Source organism: Suricata suricatta, chromosome 14, assembly GCF_006229205.1.
Source record: "Suricata suricatta isolate VVHF042 chromosome 14, meerkat_22Aug2017_6uvM2_HiC, whole genome shotgun sequence".
Classification (NCBI taxonomy): domain Eukaryota; kingdom Metazoa; phylum Chordata; class Mammalia; order Carnivora; family Herpestidae; genus Suricata; species Suricata suricatta.
In genome coordinates this window covers 72987470-73001458 of record NC_043713.1, presented here as the reverse complement: position 1 = coordinate 73001458, position 13989 = coordinate 72987470, and the positions used below count along the sequence as shown (strand labels likewise).

The window sequence follows — 13989 nt, the reverse complement described above, 5'->3', positions numbered from 1 at the left end:
GGAGTCAAACTCCAGCTTCAGAGTCTGTCCTCTTGACAACCACGGTTGGTGCCTCTCTAGGACCCTCCCATTCCCCTTACAGTCCACTAAGGGAGATGAGCATTCATTAAGCTCCTCCAATCACCGTAGAATTGCAGTGACGCTGAGGGGGGCATGGTGCTGTGAACTTGGTTCCAGCCACGTTTCTAAAACCCAGGAGACAGCTGTGCGGGCATCCTCTGGTGCCCCTGCCTTGTCACGGGTCCCCCAATGGTGCCCTTTGGAGACGTTTGTTCAGACCACGAAAGCCCCTCACCATTCACTGTTAGGGTGTCCAAAGCTCTCCAGTGGGGTCCTTGGCCAGTCGGTCCCTGGGCACAGCTAGGAACACCTGCAGGAAGGAAGAGGAGGCAGTGGTTGGATCCAGGCCCCAGGGTCAGACGGTGGGGGCCAGGATGATCTATTGTCATTATTCCCAGTTTACAGAGGAGAAAGCAGAGGCTCGAAAGCAGAGCGTGGAGGTTGGAAGGTGACAGAGCCCCTTGAGCCCAGATTAACTGCCAGAGCCTTCATCCCCGCCCTCACCCCAGCACACCCACAGATGAGACCCTGAGTCAGGGGTGGGCAGGCACAGGGGACAATGTGCGGACACCCACAGATGAGACCCTGAGTCAGGGGTGGGCAGGCACAGGGGACAGTGTGTGGACACCCACAGATGAGACCCCAGTCAGGGGTGGGCAGGCACAGGGGACAGTGTGTGGACACCCACAGATGAGACCCCAGTCAGGGGTGGGTAGGCACAGGTGACAGTGTGGGTGGATCGGTGCAAGTCTGCTGCCAGGGCAGACCTAGAAAACACCACTCCAGGCACCAGGAAGACAGAAAAGGAACGGCCCTGAGCACCCACTATGTGCCAAGAACTAGGATTCCCTTCTTTTGTCTTTCTGGGGGTGCTTTGAGGCAGGTGTTGTGCCTCTTGTTTTGGACCTGGGGAAACTGAGGCCCGGAGTGAGAAACATCCTGCTCACTGGGCATTCCCTGGGCCCTATGGGTGTAGTGGATCACACACAGACCTGCTGTCACAGCAGCCTGGTGAGGAGACAGACACGAATTCATTCACGGAGCACCAACCATGTGCCAGGCCACTTCGCCCAACTTTCATAACACCCTTGTTGGGTATTTCCCCAATCCAAGGAAGAACGGACTGACTTTCTGGGGACTTTGCACGTTGGGGAGGTCTTGGGGAGGTCACGGCCTCATGGGCATGGTTCAAACCCAACTTTGGCCACCTACCAGCCATATGGCTTTGGATACATGACTTCTTCTCTCGGAGCCTCAGTTTCCTCATCAATAAAATGGGAACACTCACTGCTTCACAGAATGGTTGTAAAAATCACAGGCATCAGGAATATGGCCCATTGATTCAGTGCCGGCACATGATAAGCCCTTAAAATATTTGTGATTCCATTAGGGCCCAGGGGAAAACCATGGAATTCTGAGGTTGGGTCTCCAACAGCCCAGAGCCGGTGTACTTTCCAGCACCCGGGCTCTGCCCATCCTGACAAATGGGCTCCAAACCAGATGCTCCACTGGCAAGACTGCCAATCGATGCTTTGTTATAAATAACTCAGACCTTCTACCATATAAACGCATTACTGGTCCTTAATGGGTTTGAGGTTGTATTTTATTGCAGAAAAGTCATCTTTTGCTTTTATTAAATAAAAACCACTTGGAAAATCCCAGTGAGGGCTCTGGGCTCAAGGGATTCAGAATTAAAGTGCCATCCCACACGGCAGGCTGGGAGAATATTCCAGAGATGCCTAGGAGGGGTTCTGGGGTGGGGTGTTTCCTGTGTCCCTGGAATCCACAGAGAACCCGGGAAGAGCGCAGCCCCCACAACGGGAGTCAATGTAACAGGTGTTCGTGACTGTGCCGAGCATTGATGATGATGGCCATGCTTGGGCCCCATGACAGGCACCCACCAGGCTGAGGGAGATGAAGACTCTTGCCCAAGGCATCCATCCAGGCAGGGGGTGGGGGATCAGAATTGGAATGATGTCTGCAGAACCGGGGCAGTCGCCATCACTACCTGCTGCCCCAGAAATCATGGTCTGATGACAGCCACCAAGCGTATCCTTGAGGAAGAAATGACCGTGTCCACATTCCCTGCGCCGGGTCGGGCTGTGCGGGGGCCCCAGGGACAAGGAAATGGCTTCCCTGGGGGTCCTGTCCACAGGAGCTTGCAGCCAATCACTGGGCACAAGGCAGAGGGGAGCTGGGGCAAGGCCAGGAAACCGAAGAAGCCCAGAGGGGGGCTCCCCAGCCTGGGCACAGTCCTGTGCTGCTTGGGGCAGGCGGGATCTGAGCTGAGTTTCCAAGGCCAGGAGTTCAGAGAATGAGGGAAAGTGCCGGGCTGTCTCTGCTTCCCCCTCCCCCACTGCCAATGAGGGAGGCGTCTGAGCCCCCAGAGGAGGGTGGAGAGGAGCGGGGACCCAGCACTTCTGGACACAGATAACGTCATGTCTGGCTCTCCGCGGGGCTGGGAGCAGCTCGGGGCCACAGGCCAGGTCTTCTTGTCTTATCTTGTCTCTGAGCAGGGAGCGGGGTTGGGCAGACCCAAGCAGTGGCGCTGACATCCTCTGGGCCCGTCTGCCTGTCCACCCCCTCAGTCCACTAGGAACTGAGCACATCAGTGTCCCCAGTTGACCTGTGGCCCCCCCGCACCCCCCGCCTCGAGTCCTCCTGGGACAGATCTGTCCTCGGCATATCCAGACACACATCCCTGCTGCCCTGAGCCCATTTCTGCACCAGCCCAGGCCGTACAGTAGAGGGGTCAAGGACACAGACACTGGGGCCTGGCCAGGCTGTCAGCTCCCCAGTCCTGGGTCTGTGTGAACTTCTGTGGCCACTGCTCTGTACCTCAGCTGTCTTATCTGTAAAATGGGCCTGATCATGCAGTGGTGGGGAGGTTTAAATGTCACATATAAAGTTCTTAGAACAGGGTAAACACTAAGCTGTTGTTGTTATTATTATGACCCAGGCCTCCAATTCCTCCTAAAATGGCCTTTGCCGTTTGGAGCCAGAAGGGGCCGGGAAGGCCACAGGACCCCTCTGTCCCATCCACTTGCCTCCCCAGTTCTGGGGTCAAGGGCGGGTCAAGGGCGACACAGGCAAAGATTTTGCTTCTTTTCATCTCTGAACTAGGGGTAAGAGAGCCCCCCTCATTTTGTTGGGAGGGTCATGTGAAATGACAATGAACTCTTGGCCAATCATAAATTATAAAGAGCTATCCAATTGTAGTTGTTTGTATTCCTTAAACAAATAATCAGGAAGCTTCTGAAAAGAGTGTGTGCATCTATCCGTGATAGGTGTATATGCGTAGCCAACATTTATTTAAGCGCTCGGCACATGCCAAACACTGCTCCGCAAGGCTCCCTGCAGCCTTGAAAGGCTAGCCCTGACTTGTGGGTGCAAAACCTGAGGTTCAGAGAGGTGAAGCAACTTGCCCAAGGCCACAGGGCTGGGAAGGTGGACCTCCAAGGATTCCCAAGTGAGAAGTGTCTTGGGCTCCCCCTGCTTCCTTGAGGGATTACCAGTCCCCAGTCCCCCCACTTATGACTGCCAGCTCTCTAAGCCTTAGCTCTGAATCCTAAGTTCAGACCGTCATTACATTCTCGGTTTTTTATGTGTTTTTTTATTTTTTGAGAGAGAGAGAGAGAGAGAGTGCACGCACACAAGTGGGGCAGAGAGACAGGGAGACACAGAATCCAAAGCAGGCTCCAGGCTCTGAGCAGTCAGCACAGAGCCTGACACAGGGCTGGAGCTCACAAACTGCGAGATCATGACCTGAGCCGAAACTAGACGCTCAACCAACCCAGCCACCCAGGCGCCCCATATTCTTGACCGTCCTAGGGAGCTGTCTTTGCTGAGCCACCTTCCCAGCCTTCCCCTCTCCTTTCCCTCAAGGCCCCTAGAAGCGACACCACATGAAAATCACACCTGCAATGCTGTGTGTATCCTGGTCTGTGATGCTGCCCACCACCTCTCTCAGGTGCCCCTTCTGAAGGCCCCTGCTCGGTGAGAAATGCCCAGGAGAATTCAAGGTAAGGAACAACATTGCTTCCCCTGAGGCACTGGGCTGTTTCCTCATTCTTGATAATCCAAGTTCTACAACTGATCACATTTCCCTTTTTGATGTGGCCACAAGGAAGCTCAGAGTCACAACTGCAGGTCAGAGACGGCAACTGTAAGAACATGAGTCTGAACCAAACAGACTCCATGACAGGCTTTAAGTTTCCCCTCTAAGCTAGAGGCCTAAGGTCAGTCTCTCTGGAACCATTAGGCGGTTATACATTACCCAGGGCAAAAGAGACCACTTTGCGGTATCCAATCAGGGAAGGCCACCTACCTCTCCCCACATTCCTAAGGGTGAGACCTGCAGATGGGAACTTTAGATAGGATCCTGTTACCTAATGTTAAAGTAAACCTGATAGTCACCAAACAGGACCCTGAACTCGCTCTGTAATTGGTTAATTTCAAAGGTACTCTAAATGTTGTAATTGGGTCCCGCCAAAAGTAACGAACACCCTGGACAATGTGTACGGTTAGAGTTACTGCCAATGCTGTTATACAATGATGATTGGATGTCACAATTTCCTGTCACTCCCCCTTCCTAAACCCCATAAAAACCCTACTCAGCCCTTGTTCCGGGCTCTCAGCACGGATCCACTGCGTTGGTGAAGGCTGTGAGACCGAACTTAGGCCCGGCGAGCCGAAGCCGTAATAATAAATGCCCTTTGCTTTTACATGCATGACTAGGTCTCCCTGACGGTTTCTGGTTTTGGGGTGATATTGAAATCTTGAGCATTTCACAACCGCATTAACCCTGCTGGTCTGCAGGCTTCTACATTGGTTTGGTTACTTGTCATGTCTACATCTAGTTATACTTTTTATTGATTTTAGTTTGCGGTGATAAATAATTGATTGGGTACACACAGTAGTCCGAACACTGTATGCTTCCATTGTATCAGCACGCACATCCCCGAAAAGCCCCAGAAGTGGTGCAGCTGTCACTCCATATGTAAGGGTGAGGAAGTGAGGCTATTGTCACACAGCGAGTGGGCAGCTCACGCCCAGGTGGCTCCGACTCTGAGCCCTGCTCTTAATCAGCCCATCTTCCCATGTCTGCACCCACTCCTCCTCCTGCCCCCCAGGACGCCTACCATTGCTCCCCTTGTCCTGGTCCCTCCAGGAGCTTACCTCCCTGCCCCTCTTTTCAGGACATCTGGCTGAGGTCTGGGGCACATGCCCAGGCAGGCAGGTGAGCCTGTGGCCAGCCTGTCCCCCTCTCCACCCTCAGCTCCCCCTAAGACCCCAGGGAGCAACTGAGCCCCCTTGGCTGACTCCCAGATTCAGCCTGTGCCCATGAACTTAGCCCCATTCGGAATAAGGCCTGGAGTTGGACTGTTCTGAGGTCCCCGGACAGACTCCCCAGGCCATCAAGACAGTGTTCCGCCTCCAGGGCCCCTCCTCCCGGCATCCCCGCCTGGACATGTACGGGAAGCGCATGAAGCAAAGGATGGCTTTCTTTCTACGGCCTGGGTGCACCTTCCCGGCAGCCCCGAGAAGCAGGCGGAGCAGGTATTATCATCTCCATTTTGCAGATCGTGAAACTGAGGCTCAGAGAGCAGAAGCACGTTGTTAGGTGTGATGTTGGACCTCCCAGCCTCCCGAACTGTGAGAATAAATGTCTGTTGCTTAAGCCCCGTAGTCTCTGACTTTCTGTTACAGCCGCCCCGGACGGGGCCACGGCCCCTGGGCTCCATTGCAATCCCAGGGCGATGCGGGGACCCAGGACCCACCCCCAGGCTCTCACGAAAGTTGAGGAGGAGGTGTTTGTTTGGGGGCTCTTGGGCACTGGGAGGGGCATGGCAAGTTCACCACCGATCATTATCTAAGCACTTCCTGCGTACTGGACAGCAGGCCACACCCTTCTCCCACATCTCACCCACCCCTTATGCGACAGCCCTCCGGGGCCAGGACGTGATTATACCCATTTTCAGATGGGGACACTGAGGCACAGAGAGGCGAAGTAAGGTGTATGAAGCATTTTTACACCCCTGTAGAGCATAAAGCCACTCTTGTCCTTATCATTGGTGTTGTTTCGGGAGGGAGGGGTGGCCATAATCAGCATCCCCCAGAGTTTTCTATTGGTACTCGGTTCTGACCCCACTGCTCCCTTCACCTGCACTCTGGCCAGCTCCCGGGCCTCTCCCTCTGAGGCTGACCCTGTCCCACCGGCTGCCTGCTCCTAGCACCCCCCAGAAGCCTGCTGGATAACAGACCCTCCTTCTTCACCAGTCCCCAGCTCCCTGCCCAGCACACAGTAAGTGCTCAGTAAACCCGTATGGCAGTAACTGCTGGCACCGTGATTTACTGGACACTTACATGTGGCGGATGCCAAGCCCATTAGAAGTGTTGTCACAGACAACTGCAAGGGGGGAGGTGTCTTCCTCCCCTGAGGCTTTGGAAACGGGGAGCCTGATGCCTAGTCTATCAGTCAGCCGGCGCTGCTGTCAGAGGACCAGGCGGCTTCAAGGACAGACTTTGCTGCTCTCATAGTTCGGGAAGCTGTCAGTCCAGGATCAGACGCCAGCAGGATTGGATCCTCCAGGGCCCTTCCTTGGCTCGTACACAGCCACCATCTCCCTGTGTCCCCTGTGGTCCTGCCTCTGTGGGTGTCCTGACCCAGTCGTGATGGATTGGGGCGCACCCTCATGACCTCATTGTGCCCTAACCACCTCCTTAAAGGCCATGTCCCCCCAAATGCAGTCATATTCGGAGGTGTGGGGGTTTGGAGTTAGAGTCACTCAGCATATGAATCCGGGGGGATGCAATGCAATCTATGCCGCCCCTAGTTGCCATCATTGTTATGATCGACCACAGCTATTTGTGGTTCCTCTAGATGGCCACCTCTGGGCCTGGGGGAGTCTTACCCCCAGCCCGCACCCACACTGGGACCCAGGCCCTATCCTTACGAGGGGTTACCCGCGTGTGTGCACGTGCCCCGCCTCCGGTGGAGGAAGATATTTACAATCTCCAAACCCATTGAGGAATTGCCGCTACAATGTACAAGAGACTCTTTCCTTCAAATCCACAGACAGCAACCCTAACAGAACAACGCTCAAACTATACAAACAGGTAATTTACAGGAGGGAAACCTCCAAGCATGGGCACGTGACAAATTCATGCTCAAAGACATGCAAATGAGAACCACCTCCGGATGACACTTGGTGCCTGCGGGGGCTGTGGCAAGAATACAGAGCTGGCGTCACCCCTCAGGCTGGCAGGATGGGGGCATCGCTCTCAGACCACACTGTGGGTACCCGTGCCCCCCTGGGCACCCTCCAGGCTTGGAAGGCACCAAGCACCAGGCTGCTCGTGCGTCTCATTTGCAGGGACATGCCTCAGCTTCCACTCTCCAGAAGCAAACCGCAAATGCAGATCCCTGCATAAGTGATTTATTAAGGAAGTGTTCTGGGAAAAATCCATAAGGGAGTGGAGAAAGAGGACCAGGAAGGGAAGGAGGCTGGGCAAGGGTGCAGAAGGTGCCCTTGGCTCTCGCCTGTGCTCAGGAAACAATGGAGGTCATGATCCAGGAGGCTGAGCATTTGTGTCCCTCCACCCTGCCCAGGGGCATTTCCAGGCACTCCCAGCCCTGGAGGTCAGTCCTCTAACAAAGAGCCAAGGTGCTGGCTGTCAGGGACAAAAGCGGGGCTGGGAGAGGATTGTGTGTCCTAAAACAGTTGAGGCTCCCTGGGTCTGGGGAGGCACACAGATGTGTCTGCTGGAAGCTAGACACCCCTGAAGGTCCAAGGTGGGAGAGGGAACCAGGGAATACAGCTGCTAGAAGTGACGGGTCCCCCAGGGTACACACGCCATTGGCATTGTGCATCTGAAAGCCACCTAACCGAAACAGCACTTGAGTGCATTGAAAACACGCACACACACAAAAGCAGCGAGGCACACAAAACGGTAACACACATCTTGCAAGAACACCACCAAATAACCAGATACACACTGAACGGATTACAATGACCCAGCAGGAGCGGGGGGGGGGGGGGGGGGGGGGGGGGGGGAACGGGCCTAAAAGGAAATGAACACAAGGGAAAAAGAGAGGTTAAGTGCGGGGATTTGTGGGGCCGGGAAGCAAATGGAAATAGATGGAGGGGGTCATTCATTCTGTCAGCCCTCTTTCCTCTCCTAAGGTCAAGAAAAACCCAGAGCAAACAAGCAGACACCCCAAATCCATGCCTGGTGCTCATGGTCAGGCAGTGTTCTGCCCACGCCTGGATCCCTGAATTCCTGATGAGGCCACACTCGTACTGTGGCCTTGGCCCCACCCAGGGGCCTTTGGTGCCCCACCCTGAAGCCTGGTCTCAGTCTGGGAATGAACTTGGATGAGCACTGGCCCCGTTTAATCTGGCTCTGTGGCACCCAAGGCGTCGGACCTCCCTGGCAAGCCCAGCCCCAGGCCCAGGACAGGTTGGGGCTCAAGTTCACATTTGGTTTCTCCTGCCATCGAGAGCAAAAACCTCAGGTGGATGTGATTTGCTTGGTTTTTATTAAACAGACATGTTAATAGTCCTCACTACATGCTAGCCACTGTTCTAAGCACTATTAAAGATGAGGAAACTGAGGCCCAGAGAGGGTAAGTAATGGGCTCAAGGTCACACAGATAACTCAGGTCAGCAAAGTAGGTCAAATGGATGGAGGAGGAAGCACAGGCAGGTGGGTGCCATGGTGGAATTCAAACTCAGAGCCAGAATTGCCAAACCCACTCTCTTTCCTTGTCTACCACCTTACCTCCTCAGAACATTCTGGAACTCTCTGGTCTTTGCTCCCGTGGGACCACGAGATCTATCTGGCAGGGTTCATGGTATGCATTTTGCAGGTGGGGCAAGCCGAGGTCCCGGGTTCCCTGTGATTTTTCTGTGGGGCCCCCCTGTCTCTGGTCGATGGCCCGAATGGGAATGTGTCATGACCCCCGGTGCTGTGCGCAGTCTCTGGGAGATGGGAGCTCATTCATTCATCCGTCCTGCAAGGATGTGTGGAGTCTGTTGCTCCCTGGCCCTGGCTGGGAGGCTGGGATGCACCATCTGAATCTTCTCCCTCCGCCCAGGCCTCCCCCCCACACCCACTATGGCCCAACTCTGCAAGGGGGCTGTCCTCAGTCCTGCTTAATCAAGGGGACATCTGAGGCCAGAGGGGGGCGGGGGCGGACTTGCTTGCTCAAGTCACACATCTGGTTAGTGGCAGTGCAGGGATTTGAATCTGGTCTGTATGAGTCCGAGGCCCCACCTTCTCCAGCTGCTCTCCACTGGCCTGTGTCCCTGTGGGCTCAGGAGACAGCAGGGCTGAGGGGCATCTGGGCAGCAGCTGTGTGCCTTTGGTTCCTGTCTGGGTCTCTGTCTGTGCCCTTTTGCTAAAGGAGGGCCCTCAGTCTGCAAAGGACTCAGCTCCCCTTCAGTCTGTCTGTCTGTCAGGGACTCCCTGCTGGCTTCTTCCTCAGCCTGTCTCTCCATCCATGCGTGTAGCAGGGCCCGCGGGTGTGGGAGCCCAGTGGGGAAACCGGAAGCTCTTTCTTTTGTGTCTGACCTGGCTGTTGTCCTCCCCTCCCCCACGGTCTGCTCCCACAGTCTAGATGGGCAGATGCCTCCCCTCTGGCCCTCTCCAAGCTCTCCCCCAGGGGGCATTCCATTTTATGGCTGGGGAAACTGAGGTCCAGACAGAGCAAGTGACCCTCCCTAAGCCGCAGAGGAGAGGGGCTCCGTCTGTCATGTGTGTGCTGTGTCCTCAGGGCCTGGCATGTCACCCCCTTTATGGCTCACCCCTCTGTATTTTCCTTCCCTATACAGATTTGTAAATGGAGGGCTCAATCAGAGAGGTCAAGCGGCCAAGCTGGGCTTACACAGACCCTAGGATTTGAGCCAAGGACTCTCTGACCCCCAAATCTTTGCTATTTCTAGTTGTCTAAGATCATGGCCTCGGCCACGCTTCCTTCACGAATGTCCCTCCTCGGTCCATCCACATCTCCTCCTGTCCCAAGGGGCCCCTGCAGGTTCTGGGGTCTCTGCTGCCAGAGTCCCTGGCTGTCCCCCAACCCTCAGGGCAGAGATGCAGGGCAAACGGCTCTAAGCGACACCTTAGGGGTTATAATCCGCGGCTCGAAGGACTCAGGAACCTCGAAACCACACCGCGCCACAGATACTCCCGCTGCAGGCTGGCAGCCGGCCCTGGGACAGAATTAGCTCAGAGTCGGGAGAGAATCTCCTCCCTGGTCCCACACCCACACTTGGAAGCTCACGCTGAGTCACTGCGGTGAAGCTAGAAAGTTCTGGCCGCCTAACAGCCTGTCCCATTTTCTTTTGGTTTGGACGGGGCCATGTTTGAGCTCAGGACTCAGAGGTGTGGGCAAAGGTCAGGAGCCATAACCCTGCACCCGGATGACCCACTTGCTCAGAGACCAGAGGCCCATCTCCAACAGCAGGAGCAGAGGACACCCCAAAAATCCACCCTACTGCCTGATCCCCCCACCTCCCCATTAGAACGCCACTCCTTCCTCCCCGGTATGCTCTGTCTGTCCCCAGATCCACACCCCCCAGCTCTGTGTCCTACAGGGCAACCCGTAGGAATGACCTCACAAGGCTCTTTGAGAGCCCGACTGGGGGGACAGGGCAGGACAATAGGGAGGTCAGGCTCCCTCCCTGCAGAGTCTACTGAGTCGTTGACAGCTATGCCACCTGGATCCAAGTGCAGATCCCTCCTCTGCCCTCCACCCTCCCAGGGCACCAAGGTGTCCGTGCAGGGCTGGCCTGGGGCTGCTGCACGCCCCTTGTACTGCCCACCCCTTTCTGAGCCCTCCGCGCCTAGGCTGTCCCGTCTCCCTGTTCGAACCGCTCGTCCGTTTCCTGCTGTGACCCTAACCACGCTCCCCTCACCCCACACATCTGTCAGCTCCTGCCCATTTTGTCCACAAATAGCTCCCAGACGTGCCCACCACTTCTGCCCACCTGGATGTGGGTGACAGGTCCCTAACCAGCCTCTCGTTTCAACTTGGATTTCATTTTCCACCTGGCAGCCACGGAGAACTCTTCAAAGCACAAACCAAACCACAACGCAAACCAAATCACAACGCTCTTGCTTAAAAGCCCTCCTTAAAAGCAGCACCAGGGACGCCTGGGTGGCTTGGTCGGTTAAGCATCTGACTTCCGCTCAGGTCATGAGCTCACAGTTTGTGGGTTCGAGCCCCACATCAGGCTCTGTGCTGAATGTTTGCTCAGAGCCTAGAGCCTGCTTCAGATTCTGTGTCTCCTTCTCTCTCTGCCCCTTCTCCGCTTTAGCTCAGTCTCTCAAAAATAAATAAATGTAAAAAAAAAAATTTTTTAAAAAGGCAGCACCGGCTCCTTACCTGTCTCCTCTAGGACTGCGCCAAGGCAGGACCCCGCCCCAGATGAGACCTTGACCTGGCGGCAGGTTCCGGGGCCCGGGTGGAGTACAGACCCTTCCTGGTAAAACTGGCCCCACTATTCTACTGCAGACCCAGCAGCCATTGCCAGCCACGTGAGGCCCCAGCAAGAGTGCTTGGGTGGACGTCTCTCCGTGCGGGCTGAGAAGCCGCTCTGGTCCCAGCAGTGGGTCCAACGCACAAACACTACGTGTCTTCTCAGCGACGCAGCCGCCGGGCAGACAGCCTGTGCCTCTTCCATAAACACGGCCCCAGTCCCTAGAGGTGGCCTGTAAACATTCCCCCAAGCTTACATCCCCCTAGACCACGGCGCCCAGCACCCGGCCCACATAATCCCCTAAAGTCCGCCCTGAGTCTGCTCACGCCAGCCATCCTGGAGCCATGCACACAGCTTGTCTGGAAGACACTGGGGGGGGCGATGACATGAGCTGCTCAGGATGTGGTCTGGGCCTGCTGCCAACGGTGGTCGCCGTCTCCCCCCACCAGGTGCCAGCCCAGCGCATGTGCTCAGGGACCCGCTCACAGCAGGGGCTTGGCACCTGGACTACGAGGCGCTCCCGGGCGCTCCCTGAGGAGTCATCGTCCTGGCCCAGACCCCACCCGCAAGTTTGGGCCCGCACAGCCCACTTTCAGCCCCGAGGGTCAGGCTGCATCTGATGCTGCTCCCCATGCCGCGTCTCCTCCGCTGCGTGGGGACACCTGGGAGCTGGCGGCCAAGGGGACTTCTCCCAGCGGCCGGCCCCCAGCCCGTTGTGGGAGAGAAGAGCCAGGAAGCGGGGGACCCGGCTCCTACTTCTGGGGCCCTTGTTTTCAGCCCCTGGGGCATTGTTCCCTCCCCACTCTTCTGTTGTTCCCTTGGATGAATGAGAGCCCCACCAGACCCTTGAAGCTCATAGCAGAGTCCCCGGCCAGGTATGTGAGCCTCAGCCGGCCATCCTGGTAAGGAGCTCTGGAGCCCAGAAGGTCAGGGTTAATCATCATCCAAATAATGGTATTTTATTGAGTAACTCTTAATGTACATCCTTCACACAAACTCCGTGCGATGGTGCTCGTTGTTTTGTCCATTTTAGAGTTGGAGAAGCAGAGGCCCAGGGAGGTGGAGGCATACCAAGGTCACATGGCCACTGAGAGGCAGAGGTCTTTATATTTTACAGGCTTTACTTGATAAACGCCCTTAGATAAATCCCTGACTCTTTGGGGGGCCTCGGTTTCCCCGTCTGTAAAACAAGGAGGTGTTGAAGGCTCCCTTTGAGCTTTGAAAAATGCCACAGTTGGATGAGCCAAGAGTCTGTCGATTGCCAGCCTTGTGCCACTAAAAAAGACAGGATGGCCCAGCTCCACACTGTGTGACCCTAAGCAAATTGCTTTACCTCTCTGAGCTGTTGTTGAGTTGCCTATGGAATGGCAATAACTGAATCTTCCTTTCAGAAAATCGGGGACCCCTTGCAGTTCTAAGATTTCTGGCCTAGTGGCTGAAGGTCCATTTATAAACCTCCCCTTCCTCACCCCTTGAGCAAGTCTGGGGTCCACACTACCTATGACAAGGTTGTCTCGGGCTCATTCCCCTGCTCCAAGCTACCCAGTGGCTAAGCAAGCATGAACAAACTCTTTTCCAAGGCTCAGTGTTCCCATCTGTAAAATGGGGCTGATACTATGAACTCCCTCCTAGAGTTATCGTGAGTATGTCAGGAAACGACAATGTGGGTTGACTGAGTGCCTGTGCACAGTGAGTGCTCAGCAAACATTTGTATAGAAAAATCAGATGGAGATTTGCCAGAAGAACCAGCAGCAGCCCAATCCCCTGGAACCAGCAGCAGCCCAATCCCCTGATGAGGACGAAGCTGGGCTGAATCCACTTAGCAGATTTTGAACCAAAGCAAAGGGCTGGGCTTCCAGAAACCAACGGAACTCGAAGATGAGCCTGGAATGTGTCTGGAGGCAGAGGAGGGGATGGGAGCCAGGCCGCAGCCAGCGGCTCCTCTGAGCCTCCTCCTCCCAGACCAGACGCTGCCCTGGCCGGATGGCGAAGTGTGGCCACGGCCATTCCCGCCCTCAGCTCGGCCCCATCTCCCTCCCCACATCCTCTGCGAGCGACCCTGCAGAGCATTTTTCAACTTGGTCAAAACCCTCAGCTGAAACCCAGCTGTTGTCCCACCACTGTCCCCCCAGAGGAGCCCAGCGTGACCAGAAGACGGCCCTGTGGGCTGTACCCTGTGTTCTCCGCATCTCTGACCCTCCATTTCTGCTCCTGGAATGTGGAGATCGCCCAATGGGCTGAGACACTGAAGAGAAACGGCCCATGGGATGATCCTCACAAAAGAGCCAGCCCCCCGTAGGATCTCCCCCGACGCCAGTCCTCCCTTATTCCCATTTGACAGAGAAAACTCAAATCCAAACAAGTTTCATGATCTTTTCTGAGGTGGCCCCACCTCCAACCCCAAGTGAGCAATGGGTAGAATCCAGCTTCTCTTCCGGTCTTTCCT

The 13989-nt window shown here is 55.6% G+C and overlaps 1 protein-coding gene across 18 annotated transcripts in view; it reads right to left on the bottom strand.

Moving 5' to 3' along the window:
* CMKLR1 (chemerin chemokine-like receptor 1) overlaps nt 1-13989 on the bottom strand; it is a 49551-nt gene that overhangs the window by 2901 nt on the left and 32661 nt on the right. For 16 of the 18 annotated variants that reach the window (XM_029922108.1, XM_029922107.1, XM_029922112.1 and 13 more), the window contains one exon: nt 296-370. In XM_029922108.1, coding sequence (XP_029777968.1) covers nt 296-298 — 3 coding nt within the window. In that variant the 5' untranslated portion in view covers nt 299-370. Of the gene's footprint in view, nt 1-295; nt 371-1961; nt 2420-13989 lie in introns of those variants that run through there. The other 2 variants (XM_029922117.1, XM_029922118.1) reach the window with 2 other exon arrangements.